This window comes from Polyodon spathula, chromosome 16 (genome assembly GCF_017654505.1).
Source record: "Polyodon spathula isolate WHYD16114869_AA chromosome 16, ASM1765450v1, whole genome shotgun sequence".
Classification (NCBI taxonomy): Eukaryota; Metazoa; Chordata; class Actinopteri; order Acipenseriformes; family Polyodontidae; genus Polyodon; species Polyodon spathula.
The window spans coordinates 1511411-1538808 of NC_054549.1; the positions used below are offsets into that span (position 1 = coordinate 1511411).

General features: G+C 40.5%; 1 protein-coding gene across 2 annotated transcripts; it reads left to right on the top strand.

Annotated features, from left to right (window-relative positions):
• Positions 1-5067: 5067 nt before the first annotated feature.
• On the top strand, positions 5068-25218 carry LOC121328763 (45 kDa calcium-binding protein). Of its 2 annotated transcripts, XM_041273804.1 has the most exons (8): positions 5068-5341; positions 7356-7413; positions 9167-9530; positions 9946-10082; positions 16976-17089; positions 18833-18991; positions 21550-21725; positions 22884-25218. In XM_041273804.1, exons 3-8 carry the CDS (start codon positions 9223-9225, stop codon positions 23058-23060), a joined length of 1071 nt encoding a protein of 356 aa, XP_041129738.1. In that variant the 5' UTR covers positions 5068-5341; positions 7356-7413; positions 9167-9222; the 3' UTR covers positions 23061-25218. The 2 variants fall into 2 exon arrangements, with proteins under 2 accessions (XP_041129738.1, XP_041129739.1); XM_041273805.1 differs by lacking the exon at positions 7356-7413.
• Positions 25219-27398: the final 2180 nt, after the last annotated feature.

Here is a 27398-nt window from a genome sequence, read left to right on the forward strand (position 1 = left end):
GTGAATTTTAATAAAGTGCAATTTCCCGCGCTCACTAATTATTACTTTTTACTTGCACGTGAAGTGAGGTGCAATCCTTGTGCCTAAATACAAATATACATTTTAAACACTTGTGTTACACAGACCCGTTTATATCCCGTGTACCAATGACAATACACCAACATTAACACACAACAAACAACATAAAATACACACAGGGTTGGGCACTTTGCCACATATACCCCCCTGTGGCAGAGCAAAGCTCTGCCCTTTAAATTGGCAGGGATGGGGTTAACTTCCCCTACCTGCCTGGGTTTATTATGTTCAGGTGGCTGGGGTTGATTAGGTTAATTAACGATCAATCAGCGCCCAGCCACCTGATATAAAAGGAGGCCTCTGCTTCTCATTTGGAGAGAGGGAGCTGAGGAAGCAGGTTGGGTTTTTTTTGGTTGTTTAGAAAGTTTGAATCCAGTGAAGGCATTGCCCAGCCTGGAAACTGTTATTTTTGTAAGTTTTGCTTTTTATCTTTTTTGTGTTTAAATTGCTTTGTTTTGGCCCTTGTGCCCTTTCATTTGTGTTTATTTATAATAAAAGTATATTTGTTTGAACTGAAGTCTGTCTCTGGGCCTCTATCCACTCGCCAGCCTGCCACACCCCCCCTTGTGCAAAGCACACATGGCCTCAATGGCCACCTCCCCCCTTAAAATCCCAAAAGTCTCATTCAAAGTCCTGGGCCAAGAACAGGGACTTTAAGGGGTTGATGGGCGGCAATGTTGCCAGTAGCTAGGCTGCTACTGGCCATGCTGTCAGCAGACGTGCTGACAGTGGGGCGAATCTCTTCTCCCGCTGTAGCACTGGCAGTGGAAATGCTGCCAATGGTGCGGCTGTCAGACTCCTTCAGCCGGGGCAAGTCCAGCAGCGGAAAAGCTGCTAGGGTTGGTGGTCTCCAGACCTCCCCCAAGATCTCCAGCAGCGAAACTGCTGCGGAGGAAGGTGGTCTCCTGACCTCTTCCCCCTTTTTCATAGCTGGCAGCTCCCTCTGGTGGGACTCCGGCCACACTGACCCCTGCGGCCAAGCAGAGCTGACTGCAACCCCTGGTGAAGCAGTTCCAGCGACCCCAGGCGATGCGGAGCGGCTGGCAACCCCAGGCGATGCGGAGCGGCTGGCAACCCCAGGCAATGCGGAGCGACAGGCGATGCCAGGCAGGCATCCTTGGGCGAAGCGAGACAGGCATCCTTGGGCGAAGCAAGGCAGGCATCCTTGGGCGAAGCAAAACAGGGATCCTTGGGCGAAGCGAGATAGGGAGTCAGGACAAGCTGGGGTGCGGGTGTTGGCCCTCTTCTCGGCAACTGCAGCCGGGCGGTTCTTCCCCGTGCTTTCCTCAGCAGCCTATGCAAGGGCTGCTGAGGACAGCCAGCATCTATTCCTGATCCTTCTCGTACAGGGAGAGGCAGCTCCTGCTCCTCTTCCCGATGGTGATGGAGACAGAGGCAGCTCCAGCTCCTCTCCTCATGATGGTGGGGGTAGTCATACCAGCAGACATTCATCCTCGACTGGTGGGGGAAGTGATACCAGCAGGCATTCATCCTCTGCTGGTGGACAGGAACCCAGCAGGCATTCACCCTTTGCTGGTGGAGGTGGCGCAGGCAGAGGCAGCTCCTGCTGCTCTGCTCCTGCCGATGGAGGTGGCAGAGGGATGTAGTCTCCTGCCGGTGGAGGTGGGAGCAGCGTGTAGTCTCCTGGCGGCGGAGGTGGGAGCGGCGTGTAGTCTACCCTTATTACCAGGGATTGGTGCGGCTCTCACTCACTTGCAGGGGACTGGTACGGCTCTCCCTCACTTGCAGGGGAAGGTGATGGAAGCAGAGGAAGCATCTGCTTCTCTCCTCCACATGGTGACGGTAGGGGAAGTGATACCAGCAGGCACTCACCCTCTGCTGGTGGAGATGGGGTCAGCAAGCATTCTTCCTTTGCTGATGGAGATGGGGTCAGCAGGCATTCTTCCTCTGCTGGTGGAGGTGGCAACAGCAGTCACTCGGGCTTTGGTTTCCCACGGTCCCCCCGTCTGGGCACTGGACGCTCATGGTCCCCCCGTCTGGGTGCTGAACGCTCACGGTCCCCCCGTCTGGGCGCTAGACGCTCATGGTACCCCCGTCTGGGCGCTGAACACACACGGTTCCCCCCATCTGGGCGCTAGACGCACGGGCTCCTCCCACACAGGCATTACTTCCGCCTCTGTATATTGCATGAGGCAGATGGCCAACGTGTGCCCATACGCCCCACAGCTGGGGCCCAGCTCCGCCACGAGGTTCTTTAAAAAAACCTCCCAACTGCCATCTCCTCCTCCTGCTGTTGCTGTGGCTGCTGCTGCAGATTTTTTCTGCCCCTCCTTCTCCTCACCTTCCTCTCCTGGGCCGGTTCCCATTACACCCCACAGGCAAGGCACCTGCCTTGGTCCTCCATTCCACTGAGGAGCTCCTCTAGGTCCGTGCAGCCATCTCTCCAGCCTTCCATTTTTTTTTTTTTTTTTTTTTTGTTTAAACAAGAAACTGTGGTTCCTGTTCCTGTCTGCATCTAGGAGGCGCTAGTAGTCCCGGTTCTGACACCATGTGTCACAAAGACGGCCAGAGTGGGAGATGTCAGACCAGAAACAGGAACCAGGAAATAAACGACAGAGAGGTGGAGTTTGGTGAAGCTGAACGAATGGTCTTGCTCAGCATTTAATAAATGAACAGTCAGAAAATAAACGGTTGTAAGACAAACACAAACACAGGACACGGCACAGGCAGCCAAAATAAACAGACAAACAAAACGGACTAACACTAAACAAAACACGGTGAGCAGATATTTTAACTATTACTATTATTATTATTACAATTATTATTATTACCTCCGTCTCCAATCCCGATCTCCACTCACCGAACACACAACCCCGAGTGAGTGAAAACGTGCTGGTTTTATGCAGCTGTACCGAGACTCGACTGCTAATCAATCATTCAATTGGAGTCGCGGTACAACTGCACGTGAATTAATAAAGTGCAATTCCCCGTGCTCACATATTATTACTTTTTACTTGCACGTGAAGTGCTGTGCAAGCCTCGTGCCTAAATACAAATATACATTTTAAACACTCGTGTTACACATCCCCGTTTATATCCCGTGTACCAATGACTATACACCAACATTTAACACACAACATACAACATAAAATACACACAGGGGTGGGCACTTTGCCACAAGGGTACATAAGGACCTTTTTATTTTATTGTGTTACATGTCCCCATGTGTTGCTACAACTGTTTATGTAAGGTGTGTGTATTGTTTTAATTATTATTATTATTTTTTTTTTTTTTTATTTTGACCACTTTTTTAAACTTTTAAATTGCATTACCTGCCTCAAGGTGGCTTCACATGTACCTGCATGGACCGATCAGAACTACATTTTGGTACTTTTTGTATATATAGCCATATTGTTATTTATAATCCAACAATATCATATTGAAGTCTCACTGTACATTGTCAAAGTTGAGCTGGCCATGCTAAAATAACCCCCCCCCAACACACACACACACACTGCTAGCCTGTCATACACTGACATTGCAAACTGAAAAACAGTTTTGACTGGTATTTTTGGACTATTTGTGCAGTCAATTATTTGTGTCACAGAGCTAGCAGACTGGGATTTCAACAGTAAAAATGTTCGGCTGAGCATTTCAAACCACTTGTTACAGCATATCACCAAAAAACCAACAGCTAAAATTAAAAATAAACAATTGAACCAAATGTTCAAGGAATTGGACAATGCAGCAATTTTGATTACTACATACGTCTCCAATTAAACAGAGATTGCATAAATGACATAAATATTGTAGTAAAAAAACATCGAAATGGAGCGTCTGTGAATTAATGGGATGCAAAGGAGATTAATCACAGGAAGACAAGCAAGTGCTGTGTGTGGAATGCAGGAGGTGCTTCCACTTTCTGAGCATTACCACTAAAATGGGAGAAATTCCTGTGTGTACTAACTGTGGAAAGTTCTCCCTGACGTTTCCGGGTTATGTATTGAGTTGTATTACGTAGTGATTTGTATTGTTATAAAGTGTTTGTATTGTGTGAGTATATTTTCATGTATTGAATGTTATAATAAGCAATATACAAATCCTTGCCTAAGTGTTGTTGTGGTGGGGTGTGGTAGTGAGTAGTACTAGTGCACAGCAAGTACATACAAAAAGCACAGTGTCTCTGCCTCTATGGCAGCCTTGGCTCTCCATCCTGTGGCAGTTCCTAATCCTCCTAGGAAAACAATTGTCAACACTGAGGTGACCATGGTCTGCTCCTGCTCCAATCTCCCATGACTGAACCACCAGACCCCTCTACACAGTTCCCTAATATGTACCAAGCCCTGCCCCTTTAATCTGCTATACCCTACACCTGTATAGCTGTCCTCCCCAAGATAGCCGCTGAAACGGGGACTCTATACCTCCTGCATGCACCATTTTTTTAAGGTCATGTTGGTCAGTCCTGAGGTGGCTAAAACTTTTTTTAAGGTGGCTAAAACTACTTAAAGCTGATTTTCATGTACTTTTTCATGATAGTGTGAATAGGAACGTTCCTCCGTGGCTAAAACTTTTGTGAGGTTGTTAAAACGATTTAAAGCTCACTTGATGTAATTTAACTAAAACTACTAAACGGGTATGCTCTATTTTCTCTTCATGTTAATTGAAATCAATGAAAAAGCAATCGCAAATCTTAAATATATTCGCTTCTCCTTACACTGTCTGTAATTGAAAAAGTCATCGGCAAATCTGAACTCGATTCGTCTCTCCTTATAACCTGAAATGCCTTTAAACGAAAAAGTAATCTATTATTATTATTATAATAATAATAATAATAATAATAATAATAATAAATAAAATAATAATAATACATGATGACTGGCTTAGCAATCATCTATATGGTTCAGAATAAATGCCCACAGCTGCTTTTGATAAAACTGTAAACGATTACATGCGCAGAACAAATGTTATTACTAATTACGTCATAAAATGAAGCTCATAGAGGACAGATCAAGCACCACATGCGCAGAAGGTCGGGGTCCGTGTCATAAACCTGGGACACCAGACCTGTGCCAGAGGTGCTTCGTCTCGTCTCTGTTAATGTGGTGAGATAGGATTCCGCACAGAGGGGAGGGGCTCGTCCATAACATCAGCGGAATAGCCACGTGTACAGGATTAACAACATCCATCGCAACAAGCTGAGCAATACTGTCTGTTTGCATGCCATGCATAGCAGCTAGGGCAGAGCTCCGATCAAGCACAGCAGTACCTGCCTACGCGCCTGCGCCATTGAGGACGCGTTAAACAGGTAGGGTTATTCGTAGTAGTGCTTTCTGTATCTGTTGCATATTATTTTGTCGTTTTAAAATGTACCAGCGTTTTTATTATGCCACCGGCGTGATCGAAATGTGCGCGTTTGTCTGCTTATTGTTCTGTGGACGTGTAGTTAAATCACGCAGACTTGTTTCCTTTGTACTGGAAAGGGTGAAGAAAAAAAACAAACAAAACGGAGTTAACGTTCAGACATCATGGACATTTTGTCAAGTACCACGGCTTTGTCAAGTACAGATCATATATCATTTGTTCCTAACTCCAACTTCCCATTCAAACACAGTGTTTTAATAGTCACCAATCGTGTATTAACCAGGAACTAAGTGTTAAATATCAGTAGTGAAATAGGCCATCAAAAATGGGGGGATGTTCTAGTTCTTGAAGAAGCAAGATCTATGTAGACCCACAACATAGCAAGTCGTTATATTTACATTCAATTCTGAATATAGTATTCAAGATAAATGACCTGCTGCTATCGATTCGGCGTGGCCACTTTCAAAAGCCTAAGAAATATGGTTAAGATTACTGTAGAACTCTCTTAGTATTGTGTAATGCAGTGTGTGACGTTACGTTAGTCCTGTAATAGGACATGCATAAGAAACAAGTGTAATCACAAAACTCCAGATAAGAGAACAGTGTCTAGTATGGATATTATTCAGATTCATTCATGGTGACCCATTCATTACATTTTGCTGGATGAGGCGGAAACTATTTTGAAAGATGCTGTTACTTTTGTATATTCCTACATGTATGTGTACAAATACCTTGTTAATGGCACGCCAAAACCTAACTCGAACGGGACATACTATTTGAGGAATGCTTTGTTCCACAGTTTAAATTAACTTTTTGCTTAATTAAATCAAGTTTGAAGTTCATGAAACCTCTTATCAACTTTAAGTTTATTTTAATTTTCCAAATCCCTGTTTAATCTAAGAGACTTAGTTTTTATGAATGTGGTCCAACATCTGTGTTTGAAAATGATTGTTGCTTTAGCTATAGCCAAACATTTTCAGCAGTATGCTTAAACATAGTCTGCAAAAAATGAGGAAATAGTGCCACCATAAATAATGCAATGTTTCTTTGCTTGACTATTTGAGGAAGTAAACCGTTGACAGTCATCATTGAGCAGTGAATGATGCACAGTTTTGCTGTTCATTTTGAGAGCACTGCTGGGAAGCTGAGTAGTTATTATTCAAGAATCCACAGAAAATAAAAAGGTAATGGGATGGAGCCATTCTCCAGACTCTTTATGACCCTTTTGAATAGTAGTCTGTTTTTACTTGGGTCTCACTGTAGTCATCCTCTGCTTGCCCAGCACCTTTAACTCAGATTGAATGGCTCAGAATGTCTGCTTTTATGTAAGCTGTCTGTCCACTTAGATTTTTAAATATATCTAGAAAACCACTTGTCTAGTGTCTTGCTAAGGACCTTTGGCAAGTTATTGAGTTTATTTTAATCTGGGCGTACAGGAGGCTGTCTGTCCATCTGGAGAACTGTCCAATGTTACGAAACTGGACACAGATAATGAAGAGTATCAGAATCTGAGCGGGTCTATAGAGGTCCCCTGTTTGTCTGTATTTTTACAAGTTGATACAGTGGATATAGATAATGGTGATAACCCTGGTGTTACTGATGGCTCATATTTTGAATTGACAGCAGTGGTGAGGGACATGCTTGTTAAGATTTACTGTAGCATGGGATAGCAAGGGGATCTGGGGATCAGAAATGGTCAGGAGTTTGCATCCAGTAACAACTGGATATTTTCCAAAATGTTCCCTGCCTTTTAATGGCACTTCAGCTGCACTCCCTTGCAGTCTATAAAAGCACCTCAGTGTTTTGTAGCTGTTTTAAAGTTGCTAAATGACATCTTGCTCTACAGGGAATATTATTTACTGTAATCATTTGGTGATGTTTTAAACACAGACAGTAGCAGGAATCTGTGTGCTAACATCAAAGTCATGATAATATAATAGCTTATTTGCTTTGAACAGGAGGTGGCAGCACACAGCAACTACTGCTTTGACTCATCTGCAAAAACAGCTTTACCAGGTAAACTGACTTAAACATAAATAAGTGTTTTACTGATACAGATTGTGCTATTAGTCTCTGCCCTGAGTCTATCTCCACACTCTCCGGATCAATACGCTGGTCCTGGTTGCAGCACAGTGCAGTGCTGTGCTTTGTCAATTCTCTTGATCTTCATTCAAGTCCCCCCTGATTCCTCTTTGTTCCAGGTTCCTCAGCCTGTCCTGGAAGCACACTCCTTTAAGGTCTAGGATCGGTCTGTTTGCTCTGCTCCAGGGCTGCAGTGTACCTTTGATAATGTAATTAGTGGAACTGAACATAGTATGTGCAGCACTGCTAGTGCATTATACAACCTCATCATAATCTTCCTTGAGTCAATGGGCAGGAACCTCGTAAGACTGGGGCAATACCTAATCTATTGTTCTCCAAAAAAGAAATTGCTGCCCACGGCAGTTTAGTAAGAAGAGTGTTGTCCATGGCTTATATTTTAATTGTGTTAAGGAACATAATAGTGTCCATTTTGTTTTAATGTAAGCGATGACTGCCACTTTCTTACAAGCTGCCCAGCATTACTGAATAACCTGCTCACTAGGGACAGATGTTGCCAGGATGCTTACTACTTCAGACCAAAGATACAACTTTTGGAACGATCGTGGTTGTTTTTCTTCATGTTTACTGCGAGGTAGTTCAGATGTAAATGCAGGTTTTGTAGGGTGCCATCTCATTAAATGGTCACGCAGATTAATTGTGTTACCGGAGTATCCCAAACATTACTTTCTTTACTTTTTACTTTCTTGCTGTCTTACTTTAGAAAATAATTACCAAACATGGGAAGGCATTGTATTTGTAGCTGTAGATACAGTAATTGTAATTTTAACTTTCTCTGTCACTTTGAAGACTCCTACACAGATGCAATCCCATCAGTAAACACTCACAAGGGGTGGGTAGGGCAGGGGGGAGAAGACAAGCTCAATTGCATGCAGATTCAGAGAGTTAGACCTGAGGGGAGCAAAGAAAATCGGCACTTAATACAAAAACGAATTGACGATTCCAAAGTTAATAAAAAATAAACACTTTACAGAAAAATGATGCACAGGCTTGACTGTCAATAGTTGTCAAACGATAGAATGCATCGCCTCAGCCTTGGAACCTAGGTTTTCAGGTACCTGTGCCTACCTTTGGCAGCTAATCGTCACTATTTTAATCCATGAGAAAAAAGGTCGATCACAATACAATGTTAAAAATAAGGTCACTGACATTTAAAAAAAAAAAAAAAAAATTGCAGAATAACTGTGTATAATCATTTGACACACCTCCCGTAACTCACAATAGAATACAGGCTAGGTAAGGTTTTCAGATTTCTCTTCAAGTGGAACAATAGCTGATATTTTTACAAACAAGAGAAGGCCATTTGGCCCATGCTTGTCTGTTTCCTAGTAGCTGATTGATCTCAAAACTTTGTCAAGTTGCGTCTTTGTGGATCCAAGTGATTTCAGCCTCAACAACATGATTAGGTCAGCCATTCCATACCCTCACCCCTCTCTGTGTGAAGAAGTGTCTCCTGTCCTATGTCTCTCCACCTAATTTCCATCTGATCCTGGATTTTGTATTGCATTTATAGTATTGGTTCGGGTTAACTTTGTCAACTCCTTTTAAGATTTTAAAGATTTCAGTCGGTTCATTCCTTTAAGATGTGTGTGTTTTACAATGTGTTAGAAGTGGTGGATTGTATCTGTATAAAATATGTTTTAATTGCAGCTTTTTTTTCCCCCCTCAGGCAGTACACAGTAATCAAAATATAGTTGAGGATCTCCTCCGTGCAGCAGAGCAACAATGATCTTAGGAAAAGCACTGCTTATCCGGCTGGGCTCAGTCTACCTGGCCCTGCTGTTAATCTTTCTGATGATGGATGTCAATGCAAGGCCAGCCAATATGTCAGCTCATAAAGACAAATCCCCGAACAGCAAGGAGGAGAACGAGATCCTGCCTCCGGACCACTTGAATGGGTTGAAGATGGAGATGGACGGTCACCTGAATAAAGATTTCCACCAGGAAGTCTTTCTGGGTAAAGACTTGGAGGAATTTGAAGAAGATTCAGAGCCCAGGAAAAACAGGAAGAAACTGAAAGACATTTTCTCCAAGTATGTCATTCTAATTTACACACTTTGTTTCTGAAAGGTGATTGCTGGGCACCTCCAGTCATGTGGCTGGTTGAATTGTCAATCCGGTTTCTTTTGTGCACACAGTGCTGAAGTCACTTATTCTAGTAGTCAGTAATCTACCAATGATATCTGACCCTGGCCTTTTGTCTGTCTTCTTCCTCCTTGATCTGCATGATTGTATTTAAATATTAGGAAAGGTTGACCGATACTAATTTGAAGATTTTAACTGAGTTTAGTATCTGACTGGTGAATGATTTCCTAGTTATAGTCCAAGTAATAGATGTCATCATACCTTTTGAAATGAATATCAGCACTATCCTTGCCCTTGTATACTTTTAAAATGTCCTGGTACCAGATCAAGATACACATGTGGTGTTTGTTAACCTGTGTGCAGGGTGGATATCAATAAGGATAAGAGTGTCAGTGCCAAGGAGATGCAGCGATGGATCATGGAGAAGACTGAGGAGCATTTCCAGGAGGCGGTGAAGGAGAACAAACTGAACTTTAGAGCTGTTGACCCTGATGGTGATGGTAAGGGATTGAAACATCATCTTTCAGAATTGTACTCTTTAGACTGATGTTAAGCCCCTGTCCACACTGCATGATCAAGATTAGTAATCCTGGTTTTGGCTAGTTATCTATTTTAAAAATAAAGACCAATGCACAGAGCTGTATGAAGGTGTAATGAATGATGTTTCCTGGTAGAGCTGTGATCGTGCTACATATTCACAATAAATAGGGTGCAGCGTCGACCCAGTCGTGTTATTGTCTAGAGTGTGAAAAGTTTCTATCGGAAGAGTAGGCTCTGTTATTTTTGTCACATAGCAGTGCTGCATCGTGCCCCATGTGTGGCAGACTTTAGAAACGCATACACCAGGAACCTCCTATTGGCACAAGCAATATTCCCAGGCCACCCTTCTGCTATTGATTGTATTTATACTTCAGTTTGGATACAGACGAAAGGCTGCTGCTTCGTGGTACCTAATCACATGTTGTTCAAACTCGCTTCAATAGCCTGGCTGCAGTCAGACCAGCGTTACCAGTTAGTTGTATTTGAAATATCTTGAATTCATGCTAGTAAAACTGATTCTTTATAAGACTAAAACTGCTGTGTCTGTAAATGTTTAAAGGTGATTTTTCACTGTGGAGCATGGTGGCAGTGGACCTTTAGAATGATATGACCTAATGCACAGCAATTGCAATCTCACAGTGATTCTCCTGGAGTTGGATCAATTTACAGTAGGATGCATGTAGTTTGACAGCCCAGTTCTGTAATTAGATGTTATTGGGCAATGTGAGCAGCCTTTATCAGCAGTTTACTGTCCTGCTGAGGTAGCTCAGATCGAATTTCAGTAGGCCAGACCTATTATAGAAATTGTTTGGAATCGCTGCCCCTAGATAAATGTGTATATATAGATTTAGTTTTTTAAAATGTATTTTAGTAATGGGCACTAATCTAATAATGGTACAAGCATACTTCAAACTGGCACATACAAATAAAACAAAACATTCACAGGGTGTCAGTGTGAAAGCAGTGTATTTGTTGTTGAATTTGAAAGCAAAACTGCCTTTCTATTCTTGTCTCCTCCTCAGCTCCTATATCCATTTTTAACTTGGCATTTCATTCTACAGTCCATTTTATCTTATTGTTAGGCATGGTACTGCGGGAATAGTACTTCATAGACAAGGGCTTGTAACCAGGAGGTCCCCGGTTCAAATCCTGGCTCACTCACTGTGTGACCCTGAGCAAGTCACTTAATCTCCTTGTGCTCTGTCTTTTGAGTGAGATGTAAGTGGCTCTGCATCTGATGCATAGTTCACACGGCCTATCTACAGGGGTCGCTGGTGCATGGTGAGCTGAGGACACCCTGGCCGACCTGAGCCCTCCCCACCCGGGTGGCGTTTGGCCAGTTGTGCGCCGCCCCCTGAGAACTCCCGTCCGCGGTCGGCAGTGGAATACCCTGGACTTGAGCTGACAATCTCCTGCCTATAGGGCGCATCCTGCACTCCACGCGGAGCGCCTTTACCGGATGCACCACTCGGGAGCCACCTCTTATTTATTTTTCTTAATTGCTCTTTTTAAGGTAGCAAAATCCTTGTCTTAATTGAATAGCCCTTATTAGATATGTGGAAGATACATTTTAAAAGTTAAAAGAACTATTTGTATTTACATAAAAGCATCCCTTTGGTATATTATTTTGAGTAGTGGGCTGAACCTCGCATGACTGATTAGATGGTTATGCAAATGGAGTCCCACCTGCAAAGGTTTAGCAGCGCCTAGAATTTTAGGAGAGTATTTAACTAAAAATAAATAAATATATTAACATAATTTAGATCTTTTACTTAACATCCTATAATCATAGAAACTGCAAAATGATATCGAAAAAAAATTAAGTGTTAGATTTTGAAATTTCCCATTTTTAAATGCGTCAGTTAGGTATATAGAAAACTACAAAGAAGTGTGTAATTCAATATGTTAACGTAACATTCTGCAGGTTTCATTCAACCTTTTGAATCAGAATTAGTTAATTCTGTAGGGTGATGCAAAGCCTTTGGCCATAGCTGTGCTAGAACTCGCTTGGCACGCCTGCTAAGCCCTGTGCTACCCATAAACAAAGCTGTGTTGTCAGGCTGCCCTGCACATTAGTAACTGCTTCCCAGTTGCATGTATTATTGCGCCAGTCTCTTGCAGCTCAGGAAGGTATCAGTATAGTTGGGTCATTCGACCAACAGAGGACATTTTAGATTTTGAGAAGTTGATTTTCTTTTTTTACATTATTTTCCACCTTTTTAACATTGTCAGAAAAAGGACATGTTAAACTTTCAGAAAAAGGTATCATGCCATCTCAGGATGTTAAATTCTCTTAATTAGAGCAATTTATCTCTTCATCTTCTGTATGTAATGTCAACCCTGTTACAGACATTTACATAAGTTTGAAATTGATTTCATTACATATTTATAATAACTCCAGCATTTTGTTATACATACTGTCCCTTGTTACACTAAGTTTATTTGCAAAATATGAATATTAAAAAAACACAAATAAAAAAACTTTTTTCCTAATGATTAAGCCATAGAATTAGATTTCGCACGTCAATCGCACTCACATTTTGCTAGGAGAATTGCACCCGAATTTTCAGGTTGGATCATTGCTGTCTACTTTATTTACAAATACAAACATGTACACTTGTTATTTGTCATCCTACAATTTCAATAAAATCTTAACAACTGACAGGGTTCACACAGGGTTGACGGGGACAAAATAGGTTAGTTTAATCACTCTTACTCAAATTTAGTATTTCCAGCTTTTTATAGGCAGGGACCTAAGGTAACAGACACAAGGAGAACAAGAAATCAAGTGAAACAATTAAGCTTTTATTAAAAACATGCTTAAACATAACACCAAAAGCATAATATTCATAAGTTCTAAAACCCCTTAAATTTTCAACTGTTACTTAATTCACAAACTTCAAACTGTTATTTGATATATAAAGATAAATGCATTCGAAAAACTTTCTTAAAACTTAGTCTGTTGCTTTCAATTTGTTAGTTTATACATTCTTTTAATAGTTTTGGCAAATGATCATAAAAACAAAATCACAGTTACCTGAGTCACATTTAAGCTCATAAAGTCACCAGTCAGTCTTTAAGTCACCACATGGCCTAATATATTCAGATGAACTACTGTGGACAAAGATCTACCCAACAAGCTCAGACCATATGTCTCTCTGAATTTTGACATGGCGTGCAGTTACCGGCAGGGGAGGTGGAATTAAGCGAATGATCTGATCAAATATGTTCCATATCGTATGCTCTTGAGCTGGCCAAGAAGAATCTATTTACTCCAGCATGATGCATGCATTTGACCTGTGCATGACTCTCATCAGTGGCCAGGATTATTCCTGGGTAGAGCTCATTGTCGTACTTGTATGCAACACTTTCCAAGAACCTCTGTATTTTGCCAGTGAATCTCCTCTGACAGGGATGCAGTTGTTGGCTCCTTGTTGAAGCTAAAGTGCTGAGTATTGAAACACCTGCAATCAGGTGTCTGCTTTATAGCGCACATGCAGCTCATCACGGTAGATCAGCTGACCTTGGGCAAGTGTCACGATCTGAAGTATCCGCATTGTTGATGGAACAGGCAGAATGTTGGCTGGCATGTTTTTCATTGCACTGTCAATCGTTTCACTGTTCACATAAAAGAGCCTGACAGTTGTGCCTGTCTCAAGCAGAGCTTTGAAGAGCTCATGTGCACTTGGTATGTCACACCCTTTGCCAATGAGCTGATCAGCTAATCTCTTCAGCACCCCCCCAACTCCATCAGGTGCACCTTTGACGTTGCTTGCCTTGAAGTTCTATGTTCCTGCTTTGAAACCTTTCTTTTTCAACTCTGTACTGTACAGGAAGAAATTCTTTCTTCCTGTACTGAGTACCGGAGCCATCACTAAAGAAGTGCACAATTGACACTGCTGGGTGGTTGGTTTGCACATAATCAAGTACTGGGTTTAACTGCTGCCAAATTGCAGGCGGACCCTTTTTGTTTGGATGGGGAGATGGTACTGAAGGAGACGGGGTCTGCGTTTTCTCCAATATACAGTACTCCAGTGTGCAGCGTTGCTTGTTGATGGGAAGCACCAAAATGCACAGCTTGAATTACAGAGCTGTATTTGCAGGAGTAGTTCTCTGAGAAGTCCAGATATGTTATACACTTGTGGAGACATGCTTCTCTGCAGCGCTCTGCAGTAGGTGAATTGCTGCTTTATGTTGAAGAGGTGTTTCTTGAATTTGTTCAGCAGGTAATTGAACACCTCGATGAGACCCTCCAAAGAGGTCTCAATCTCTTTCTTTAGTGTTATTTTGAAAGGCCCTTTGTTTTATTTGTTATTCTGTGCTCTTGCTCTGTCTTTCTCCTCTGTTATCCACTGGGTATATGAAGTATGGGATGAAGCGTCATATGGATTGACCAATGGGTAGTATTTCAGTTTGAACTCTTCACACATGCATTCTTTCTTTGAAGGGTCACAGCAGAACTAGTCTGTTAAGCTCTCAAGGTTGGAGTTGGTAACCAGCTTTATCTGATGTAGCTTGTCGACCACAAAATAAAATTTTCATGCAATTTGCACATGCAAGTGTCCCAATCAGAGATTGGATGCACAACCCAAAACGGACAGTGGTGGCAAAAGAGTGAATAAAAAAATTGCTTGTTGGCATTTTCTGACAAGAACTTCCTGTGCAGGTTTTTAAGTATGTCAACAAGGAACTGTTTTTGCATTTTGACCTTTTTTTGCGTTTTGGTTTGAACATAAGAAAGTTTACAAATGAGGAGGCCGTTCGGCCCATCTTGCTCGTTTGGTTGTTAGTAGCTTATTGATCCCAGAATCTCATCAAGCAGCTTCTTGAAGGATCCCAGGGTGTCAGCTTCAACAACATTACTGGGGAGTTGATTCCAGACCCTCAATTCTCTGTGTAAAAAAGGGCCTCCTATTTTCTGTTCTGAATGCCCTTTGTCTAATCTCCATTTGTGACCCCTGGTCCTTGTTTCTTTTTTCAGGTCAAAAAAGTCCCTTGGGTCGACACTGTCAGAGCTGTGTGAATTTTGAATGCTTGAATTAGGTCGCCACGTAGTCTTCTTTGTTCAAGACTGAACAGATTCAATTATTTTAGCCTGTCTGCATATGACATGCCTTTTAAGCCCGGAATAATTCTGGTCACTCTTCTTTGCACTCTTTCTAGAGCAGCAATATCTTTTTTATAGCGAGGTGACCAGAACTGCACACAATATTCAAGATAAAGTCTTACTAGTGCATTGTACAGTTTTAACATTACTTCCCTTGATTTAAATTCAACACTTTCAACAATGTATCTGAGCATCTTGTTAGCCTTTTTTATAGCTTCCCCACATTGTCTAGATGAAGACATTTCTGAGTCAACAAAAACTCCTAGGTCTTTTTCATAGATTCCTTCGTTTGTTTCTTCCCTGTCATCACGCGACTTGCATCATCCGTTACATGAAAGGATCTCGCACTCCCTTTGAAATCTTCTGTGAAATGGTTGCTCCTTTGCCTTGAAAAGGTATATGGATCTTTTTCAAAATTCTTATACCTCCTTCTATAGAAACCAGTGGCATTCTGTGCAAATTTCTGCAGCCTATATTTCTTGACTATCTTCCCAATAGCCATTTTTGCCATGAACTGCTTCTCTCTTTGTTTTCTTTAATGTTGATATTTCTGCCTAATGCAATGCATTGTGGTAAAGGAGGGTTTTTCTGATTGTTGAATTTTCAAAAACATTTCTTAGCATGTGCTTAACTTTTGAGTGTGGAGATAGTTTTGCTCAGTAAACTATGGTACCTTTTTTTGTACTTCTCCTGTTTTACGCCCATTTTCCTGTATACACTAACTTTTTTGTGTAATTTTCATGTATTTGTCAACCATGTTACTCTGGAAAATGTAACAGGGTTGATGTTAAAAGCTAAGGTCGGCCTTTACTCTCCATGTGGTAAAGGTAATGGGAGCACGTGTTGTGCATTAAGAAAGGGATCAAATTATTCTATTGATCACATTTTAAATGTAATAAAATGTCATGATTTTCTGCATAAATTGAGGGTAACAGGGATGACGTAGTACGTTCGTCCCCTTGCGTCAAACAATATAAAACATTTTCTAAAATTGTCTAAAAGATGAGCAACTTACTTGTTTGCACCATTGTCTTCATGATGGGCAAATGATGTCGCTTCCTTGGAATCACATGACTTGGAATAGTACAATTTTTTTTTTTATAGAGGCGTTTCATCATAGTAACAGGGTTGACAGTGGAGTGAGGGACATGAATAGATTGCATTTTATTTAATTAGATTAATATAAAACGATATGTATCTGAACTGTAAGAAGATAATGTGGACTACGTTATTGGGATTTTGAGAACATGTTTGGATTTTATGGGTTATATACTTAATAGAAGTTGAAAGATCATGATTGGGGACATGGCAGAATGCTGATCTTTAGACAAGTATTTTTAATACTTAAAAAAAAAAAAAAAAAAAAAAAAAAAAAAAAAACCTTGGATGTGGTATGCTGTCTGAATAACATTTAAACTGTATTGTTATGACAGGCTAATTTGTGAGAAATGTAACATGAAAGTAAGGCTCAGATATACATAAGTCTGCCTTGTACAGTTTTTGCATTGAATTATATTAGTGACGTTAAATTCTGATGTATGTTCAACATGTAACTATATGAAAAAGTCTTGAAGTAAATGTGGAATATGAAATAAATAGGTATACGCTTGCTACTATGTAAAACAACACTAAGGCTAACACCTGTATTTGACCTACATATTTCTGACAAGAAACATTGTAAAAGTTTAACACTTGGCTAATGTTTAAACAGTTACGTATGAATTCCTTTTTATTTAATGTTTCCAGGCCATGTTGCTTGGGATGAATATCGAATCAAGTTTTTGGCGAGCAAAGGATTCAACGAGAAGGAGGTTGTGGAAAAGATAAAAAACAACGAAGAGCTGAAAATTGATGAAGAAAGTAAGTAGTCAAGTATTTAAAGTGACTGCAGCTAACCACATGACCCCAGAAATCTGACCTGTTCTCTAGATATCAAGACTTTGACGCTTATTATTTTCCATGTGTCGTATGCATTGATTCATGTTTTTAATTTTTCTTGAGGCAGTAATAATGCTGTGCGGGTAAACTAAGAATCATTAAACTGCAACAACTGGCATGTTTGTATTTTTGCAAGAAGTTTTGATTAACAAAATTAACATTTGTCATTAATACTGTATTGCATGTTACATTGCTACAATGCATATCGTGATGTCAGAGCAATGTTGTAGCATATAACTATGCTATTATCGAAAAGAAAATTAGTTTGATTATTATCACTTAGGTTTGCCTTGCACAGCTAAGCTCATGCAATATGGGAGGCTCTGGGGAAGTAAGGTGGCGATTCTACAGCAGCTTTCTAAGTTCAAATGCCATGCCGTGGTTTCATCCACCTTCGTATTTGTATGCGTCGATTTGCCTAACTATGCATCCAGTATAATATGTCAGGTTAGCAATCTTTTAATGGTGGTGTGCCGGATTGATTTTTCTTTCTCCCAAATTAGAGGTTATGCATGCTATTGCTGTTGACAAAACTGAAATTATATTAATAGCTTGTGATGGTAAAAAAACTTAATGCATAGAAGTTAGAAAGCAAACTTACCAGTGTCAGTCGGCTTTGAGAAGGACAGAGGTCAAGCTTCAAGTGTGGAAATATCTGCTTACAAAGCAAATGGACCTGTAAGTAAGTATATAGCTGAAAGTATAGCAAATGCAATTTTCTTCAAACAGTTACAGGGAGTGATGCCTGTCAGGTCTGAATAGAGGCCCCAGGATCTTTTCAGTTGTTTGAAGTTCAGTCCGCAGACTTCTTACCCTTGATGACCACAGGTCAGAGCTGTAGAACTGTATGAGCTGCATTTGTAATTGTTCAGCGCTCATCCACTGAAATAGACATGTCCAGGTCCTTCTCTAAGTGCTTTGGTTTAATAATGAATGAAAACACTGGAAATCTTGAATCCTGAAAATTCAGATTCTATAACTTGCATTTACACAGCAATCTCATTGACATCGATGGTGCACCACGTGGACAGATCCTTCAAATGCAGGCAGGAGCGGAAGCTTGAAGAGCAAATATCCCTGGGGGGGAGAAAACCTCTAGTTTTGCAACAAAGACTTTTAAGATTAAGATCTGTTTCTAATAGTAAAATGTATGTGTTTCATTTTAGACAGTAGCTGAATCAGGGTAGCTGGTTTGGACTATTAGTTGATACACATTCATGGAGTACTATGGTTGTTCTACGAATGGGGATAGTCTAATAACCAACAAGCACCCCCAAATAGGTGAAGTGGGTTGTTTTTTCTTATGAGTGAAATAACCACAGCACTCCATGCAAGTTCATGGGGTGTTCTGTTTAGATAACAAGTATAGTTCTGAAAAAGAAAGTGCTTTAAGCCTTAATCGAACCATGAATTCAGAGGATGACTTTCCCTGGGTTTGAATCAAAGCTAGATCTCTTAACGGGTGTTGTAAAAAGTAAATACGACTGCACTGAAACTATGTTGCTCTGGATATACATACAGTCCAGCATGGATACAAAAATGAAAAGTTCAAACTTACAATGAGTTGCTTTATGGGTGCCCTGGTTAGTGATCCACAAAGCTGTGGAGCTGACGAGATGAAGCCCCGTTGCTGAATAGAAGTGTCTGTGTTCTTGTTGTTTTCAGCCCAGGAGGTTCTGGAGAACCTGAAGGACCGCTGGTTTCAGGCAGATAATCCCCCTGCTGACCAGCTGCTGAATGAGGAGGAGTTCCTGTCGTTCCTGCATCCCGAGCACAGCCGCGGCATGCTGAAGTTCATGGTGAAAGAGATTGTCCGGGACTTGGGTAGGTTGCTTTAGAAAGTTGTTTCAGGTCCTCTCTTATAAATGCAGCACTGGTGCCAGGAAAGTGACTCTGACACTTTGTAGGGGTTTCTCAAGGATAATGTTAAAATCTAACTGTCACTTAAAGTAATTGTAGCTAACAAAATTGTTCCATGAAATGTCTCTTCCCTGCACATCCATTCATTTATATAGGTCTGAAATGTGCGGTTTTGAAAGAAACATGTTATCGAAAACATGAATTTTCATTTGTTCTCTTACTACACTAAATGAAGCTAAAATTTGCAAGCCATGCTTTTAGACTCTCATAATTCCTGGGTCATTTCACTGAGAGTGAAATTGTCCCCACCCCTTCACTGGCTTCTTGCCTGTCAACCAATCAGTTGCTTCCACTGTTGACTGACATGCTTTCAGCCAGTGACCTGCTGTTACACAGAACTCATTGCTAAGGTGAAGTGACGCAGGAAGTGCAGAGGTAACCAAGAAATGGAGAGTTTTCATTAGCCTAAAGTTGTACCAGGTACCTGGTCGGCTACAGCGAGAACGCCATTGAGCGCCCCGGTCATTCACACCGAATGCCACTGATCAGCCGTTTCTTAAACCGGGGTAGAGTATGATTGCGTTGGCCCTTACCGATGAAGAGATTATGTTAGTGTAAAAACAAACAACTGGATTCAGTTATTAATATCACAACAACTATGTGCAGTGAACAGTTTCTGTTTGTGTTGACTCTGAGTGACACCCAGTGAGCAAGTTCAGCTGGTGCTGTGTTTTTTTTTTTTTTTTCATTTTATGAAAACAAAATTGTAAGTGCAGTAAAACATTTCAGGGTGTGCAGTAGTTATAAAATGACCCCACTTCTTGGGTGGTTGAAAATTCCATTCCAAATATTCTGTCGACTAATATGCAGCGAATGTCTGTAGATTTGAATTAAGTAATTGCTCATAATTTGTTATCTTAAAGAATGCAATTGTTATTTGGCCTTTTTGTTATTATTCTACTTGCAAACAAGTCAGACAAATAAAAGATCTGCTGCTGTTATGTTTAAGACCAAGCAACATTGCAACCCACTTCTATAAAGGAAAGAGGGAAGGAATACCTTTAAATAATATTACAATTTAGTATTAATCACAACTCCAGAAAGAACCCTCAATTTTTTTAATCAATGAAAGCAAATTATCAATAATCAATCAATCTGTTAATTGAGTGACTGTATAGAACTTGGCGAGGAGAAATTATATATATATATATATATATATATATATATATATATATATATATAACCTGCCTCTCTAGTCTTTTTGCATTGCTCAAAACCACACAATGTTTGGTTGGTTGTACAGCAGTTGTAATATTTATTTGGAGTACGAGAGCAGGTAATGGCAAAACCAAAAAAAAAAAAAGTAATTCTTTGTGTATTTATTTATCAATCCTGACTAAGAACGGCAGGGCTGGCGCCAGGTTATTGTGGGCCCTCAAATAAAAAATTATCAAAAGTTTTCATAATCAAATTTCCCCCAAACAAATTTGAAGAATACTAAAGATTTTATTTCACATTTGAAAGCAAACCAATTCCAGCAGCTATAAAATCCAAGTACAGCTCACTGAAATCACTGCCCCAATACAGAATCCAGAGCCAATCACTGCCCCAATACAGAATCCAGAGCCAATCGCTGCCCCCAATACAGAATCCAGAGCCAATCGCAGCCCATCCAATCACAGCCCTCTGTGCTCACGCTTGTTTATCTAAGCCTGCTGATTTGCGCTGATATCGGCTTTTCAGAACAGTGCGTACCAGGAAAAGCAGTTTCTTCTCTGAAATTCAAGATGACCTCATTCAATTCTTCAGTCACCGGAGCGGCGACTTCAGTAATATTTAGAATTTCTAACCGGTTGTTTTAGGTCTCGCGTGGTGACCCGGCAATAGATTTCTGCCACGCTGCCTGGAGTGTCTTGATTGCAGTTGGTAGGGTCAGATTCTACATCTCAGTGCAGGGCTGTAAGCATTTTTGTAATATAAAATATTGAGTATTGGGCACACGGAGGGGTTGGTTAGTTTAGTGAAAGGTCTGGTAGCAGCAGGTTGTGTTGAGGGGGTTGGTTAGTTTAGTGAAAGGACTGGGAGCAACAGGTTATTGGCTTTTTATAATGTCTGGTTTCAGTATTTCCAAATCTTATTTTGCAAACCTAAATATATGGTTCTGTTGACTGACTGATAATTGTTCATGTGGAATAATTTCACATGGCATCATCAAGTGATACCTCTCTATACAAAAATAAATGATTTATAGAAAATACAGCCTGCTGGACCCACCAAGCCTCTGTTTGTGTTGTCGTTGGGTTCCTCCATAGTCCTGCGTGGCAGCTTTTCTCTTGCTCTCTCCAGTATGTTTGGTGTCGGGTCTAGTTTTGTAACAAATTTAAAAATTTAGCTGGAACCAAAAATATCTGTCCTATTGTAGGCATACACTTATAGCATCCAGTGTATTATTTCAAATTCTTTTGTTGGCTCCTAAATGTTTGTGTGTAAATTTGACACATTTTTTTTTCTGGATTTTGCAGATCAAGATGGAGACAAAAAATTGACCCTTTCAGAGTTCATTTCACTGCCTGTGGGCACAGTGGAGAACCAGCAGGCCCAGGATATTGATGATGACTGGGTCCGGGAGAGGAGGAAGGAATTTCAGGAAGTCATTGATGCTAACCATGATGGGATTGTCACGGAGGAGGAATTGGAGGTATGGTGCTGGCAGTGTTGTGTGTGACTAGCCTTTCATTTAAATGAGTGTTCCAGAATCCCCTGGATTGTTTACAAGAAACACATTCATCTACCTGTGCTGTCCAATAGATTTCTCAACCTAACCCCACTGGTTTGATGTTTGTATTCACACAAGAGGTAAAATCAGCTAGAGGTTTACTTTTATTTGTGAATGTTCGCCAGGAGAGAAGGAATTCTTCTAAACATGTTTGGGCTCTGATTGAAATAAGTGGTAAATTGTGGGAACACAAAACATTGTGCAGGAGGGAGTGTGATCTGGATACAATGAACACAAACCCAGCATTGTGCAGGAAGGAGTGTGATCTGGATACACTTCTCTTTCTCTTTGCAAATGCTCCCAAGTAATTGTTGAGAAATGTATTGACCAGCTTATTTATGATTCATGAAGTGTGACTACAAATGTCAACATTATGTATGTTTTAAAACACGGACAACACAGGACCCAGCAACGGTAATGTAAATGCTTAATTGATTAGTTACAATGAATGTATTGGTGAATGTTGCAAGCAGATACAAAAGTAGAATTCCCTTGGTAACATAGTTATGTCTGTGCAAAGGGCACTCTGTTTGTTTGTTTTGCAAACGATTTCTTCATCTCAAGTCTTCAAGCTCCATTTCATTGGCACAGATTTCCAGCAGAGTCAAACTGACACATTAATAAAAAAATGAAAAACCAAAAAGACGGAATGGGGAGGGTTGCGGACGACTTGACAGGGGGACCCCCCCCCCCCCAGAAGGATAATTTTGGGGTGCAGTGGGTTTTTTTGATGGCCTGGGCTGCTGTGGCTGCAAAACCGTTGCGTTAAAGTTTACCAGAACACTTTTTGATATGTTCATTTAATGAAATTTTATTAGCTTTTAATCAGAAACGTTTTTTTGCATTCAAACAATGTTGTCTACCTGAACAAATCTCTAATACAGTATTTGTTTTCGAGGGGCTTAATGATATCTCTCTCTCAATTTGCCCTTGTATACAAAGAAATGTTGTCCTCATTAAAACGATGCTGCTAATTTTTTTTTATTGGGGTGTTCAGTGTGTATTGTGCTACATATCGTACAATGACTTTGTATCATTACACACCTAGATTTCACTGCTTAAACATCTGCTCTTTTGCAGGAATACATGGACCCGATGAATGAATACAATGCCCTGAACGAAGCAAAGCAAATGATTGCAGTGGCTGATGAGAATCAAAACCATAACCTGGAGCTGGAGGAGATCCTGAAATACAGTGAATACTTCACTGGGAGCAAGCTGATGGACTACGCTCGCAATGTGCACGAGGAGTTCTAACATCGCACTCATTGCTGCCATTGCCAAGCACTATCTAGCTTGTTTTTGTTAAGGCTTATATTGAACATTTAATTGCTGCTGCTGCTGCTGCTGCTGTGTGCTCGTGTGTAAACTACAGAATACATGCCCCTACACAGATTACTTCTTAATCTCGTCACAGTGGAGCAACAAGACGTGTGGCTAAATCAGATGTTTGACAGAGTAAATCAACAGGTTCCATTTGTTTCTTTAAACAGTATTTAAACATCAAGTAGGTTTGAGGCTTTATAAGGTAATTCAGAAAGATTCAGAAATACTAAAAGAAACTTAATAAAACCAGTGACAGGTGTTTCAGTTAGAAGTCTTTGTCATTTAATGCATTTATTTTTGTGTTTCTGTATCTAGTGCTATTGAGTGTTTAATGGTCATGGATAATTGGGGAATGAAGCTCTAGTTTACGAAACCCCTGGATGATACGATCTTGGTTTCAAAGCTGTTCAGAAGCCATCGAGGGAGGAGGGGGGCCTTGTTTTTATTGGTATTTTACATAAATTGAATGGCAAACATTTCAAAAACATTAATGATTTAAAAACAAAAAAAACAAAGAGTTAAATAAGGGTTATTCTCATTTTAATGGCAAATGTCTTTTAATATCTTATTTAAAAGGTGTAGTGCCCCACGTGGTTTTAAAAATATATATATTTTTACAGGTTCTGAGAGAATCCGCTTTTGCTTCACTGCAACAAATACCATCTTGAATTTGTATTGATAATTGGTTTCATCAGTGTACACTAGATGGCATACCTGTTTGATGTGTTAAGTGCTGAAGGTGTGAAGAAAGTATTTGAATGCAGTCTATTCTTAAAAACTCAGGGGATTCGCAGTAAGGGGCGACTGAACAGTTTTATTATGTTGAATAAAAACGTCCATTTCTGTTAACAGCCTCTAATAGCACACACGTGTATGAAATTAGCAACTGCAGTGGTGTACAGGTCATTAACCACTATATTTAAACCACTGACTGGATTTCATTTCTGCAATTGACTACATAAGGTTTTAAAGGAGAAGTTGCCAACATTTTCTTTTACCGTTTGCTCTGAAGTTATTTAAGGATCCCACTCGACTGGGTTTCTGGTAAAAGGATCCTATCTTAAACAAACCCTGTCACTTTCAGTCTTTGTTGCTGCTGCACTATTACTAGGGTTTAGGCTTTTCAGTTTAATGTGAACCACACATGAAGATGAATGATTTATCAGCAAAGAGTAAATGTATATTTTATATTCAATAAAAACTGGAATAAGACAGTGCACAGTTAAACAAGTTAGATATATTTGGTTTAGTCTGACAGTCTAATTGGTACTGTCACATATCTTGCTAAAAAATAAAGTGCTTTCAATGCAACAATTTTTCAATTACTACAGGAACATGCTTTCATACATTAGAACATCAAACACGTTGCTATCTATTCTAATACTGCACTTTTGTAAGGTGGGGGTTGTTAAAAAGCTAAACATGTATGCTTTTGTTTCACGTGCTACAGCAATCTTTGGGTTACTTTGATTACCTTCTGTATTCTAGGATATTGATTTTGTCAAGGAATAGCTACACACTGCAACTCAATCAATGCCATTCCATTGATTTTTAATAGTAAAATATTGTAGCGCTGGGGCTCTGTTCTATAATCCTCTAGAATTGCTGTCAACTAGGTCTTTGTGTTGTCACTCCAGTAGCTGTGAGTTTGTATGAAGCATACAATGTGGGTAGGATCCCTCCACTGGCTGAGAGTGTATGAAGCATAGGGTGGGTAGGATCCCTCCACTGGTTATGAATGTGTTTGCATACGGTTTGGGTAGGATCTTTCCACTGGGTATGAGTGTATGAAGCATACAGTGTGGGTGTGGGTAGGATCCTTTTATCTGTAACACAGTAAGTTGGATAAAGTGGTGGAATATCCTTAAAAAATAAATAAAACAAATGACCTTCATAAACCATGAAGGGGCTTTTGTGACTATCTGCTTAGAAAAAGGGGGACAATGCGTCTCTAAAATCTTGTTAGCCTCAAGTGCAGTGCTGACTGCAGTCAAATATGTACATTTGCAAAATCTTTACATGTAATATATGGTTTGGATGAGATGTTCAGCATATACAATAAACAACATTATTACTGCTGTCTTGCAAATATGAACCGTTTCAGCTTTCAGCATTTTTTTCATGCAGCTTTTTTTTTTTTTTTATTAACCTACTGAGAAGCTCTTAAATTACTTCTTGTTATACCTTTGTGTATAGTGGGTCACTGGCAAACACTAGTTATGCAACAGGAATTTGATGACAAACTCATGTAATGAGTACATTTCAAATATTTGTTTTTCAATATTTCTTTTTTCATATCTGCAATTATTCAAAAGTCTTCCTATATACCTGCATGCAGACCTGTTTCAAAGTCCTCTATACATCCTGCATGTTCACCCATTTCTATCTCACAGGCAGAGCAGTGTAACTGAAATACCTCACAGAGGCAGAGCTGTATGAAATACCTCACAAAGACAGAGCAGTGTAACTGAAATACCTCACAGAGGCAGAGCAGTGTAACTGAAATACCTCACAGTGGCAGAGCTGTGAAATACCTCACAAAGACAGAGCAGTGTAACTGAAATACCTCACAGGCAGAGCTGTGAAATACCTCACAAAGACAGAGCAGTATAACTGAAATACCTCACAGAGGCAGAGCAGTGTAACTGAAATACCTCACAGTGGCAGAGCTGTGAAATACCTCACAAAGACAGAGCAGTGTAACTGAAATACCTCACAGAGGCAGAGCAGTGTAACTGAAATACCTCAGAGCTGTGAAATACCTCACAAAGACAGAGCAGTGTAACTGAAATACCTCACAGAGGCAGAGCAGTGTAACTGAAATACCTCACAGAGGCATAAAAATCTGTATAGCAGACCTATACAGTAGTAAAAGCAAATGAATACATTCTGCCTAACTGGTAACAATGTGAAAATAGTAAGACTATTTGGAATTAAAATTAAATGTTTTTAGTGCATTTTCCTTTTTACTGTAGCATACACCACAGAGGTGACAAATGATCAGGCAGCATTCTTGTCTTGAAACGTGTCTTCAATTCTTGAATCATTTCCACTCCAGACAGATCTTTAACTGCACGTACTGAGAAATCCTTGCACACCTTCTCCAATTCTGTAATGTCAACAGTGAATTATTTTAATGTCAAACAGGAATTCATAGTTGGAGATGAACTTCTGCAGGAAATCAAAGTCAGCGGTGAGAGCCGAGCTTAAAAATAATAATTGGATATTCTAAAGTCGGAGAAAATAATAAAAAGAACTGCCGACCACTAAATTAAAAAAATAAAATAAAATATATATATATATACAGTACTGTGCAAAAGTTTTAGGCAGGTGTGAAAAAATGCTGTAAAGTAAGAATGCTTTCAAAAATAGACGTTAATAGATTATATTTATCAATTAACTAAATGCAAAGTGAGTGAACAGAAAAAAAATCTACATCAAATCAATATTTGGTGTGACCACCCTTTGCCTTCAAAACAGCATCAGTTCTTCTAGGTACACTTGCACACAGTTTTTGAAGGAACTCGGCAGGTAGGTTGGCCCAAACATCTTGGAGAACTAACCACAGTTCTTCTGTGGATTTAGGCAGACTCAGTTGCTTCTCTCTCCATGTAATCCCAGACAAACTCGATGTTGAGATCAGGGCTCTGTGGGGGCCACACCATCACTTCCAGGACTCCTTGTTCTTCTTTACGCTAAAGATAGTTCTTAATGACTTTTGCTGTATGTTTGGGGTCGTTGTCATGCTGCAGAATAAATTTGGGGCCAATCAGATGCCTCCCTGATGGTATTGCATGATGGATAAGTATCTGCCTGTATTTCTCAGCATTGAGCTGGGCAAGGGAATGAATGAGGCACGCAAAGCACCTCAGTGCTACGGCGGCCTCTTCATGCACAGTAGAGACAGGAGGGTGCACCCTCAACCATCAAGAGACCCCCATCAAAACCAGCTGCAGCAACGAACTGTGCAGAGGAGGGAAATAAGAGCCGCCCCACTCAGTTAGTAGAACCTGGTCCTGCAAAGCCTGGAGACTTCTCCACATAACATCCTGGAGGAAGAAAATCACAGCTCTGCTCTGCAGGTGGAAAGTGTGGAACAAGATGGGGGGGGGGGGGACCAGGAGGTGGGACTGCAAGACCTGGAGGATCCCAAAGAGATGGAGGTCGTCTATGGAACAGATGAGAAGAAAGACAGTGCCGTGGAGCCCTGAAAGATGAAAAGCTGGCCAGCAAGTGGAAAGGTCTTTGGATGAGTTAAAAGATTTTTCA

Bases quoted from the DNA above. Each gene is read 5' to 3' on its own strand.
- LOC121328763 (XM_041273804.1), top strand. From the start codon at position 9,223: ATGATCTTAGGAAAAGCACTGCTTATCCGGCTGGGCTCAGTCTACCTG. The intron at 18,992-21,549 runs GTAGGTTGCTTT...TGGATTTTGCAG, and splicing joins AGAGATTGTCCGGGACTTGG to ATCAAGATGGAGACAAAAAA. The intron at 21,726-22,883 runs GTATGGTGCTGG...GCTCTTTTGCAG, and splicing joins TCACGGAGGAGGAATTGGAG to GAATACATGGACCCGATGAA.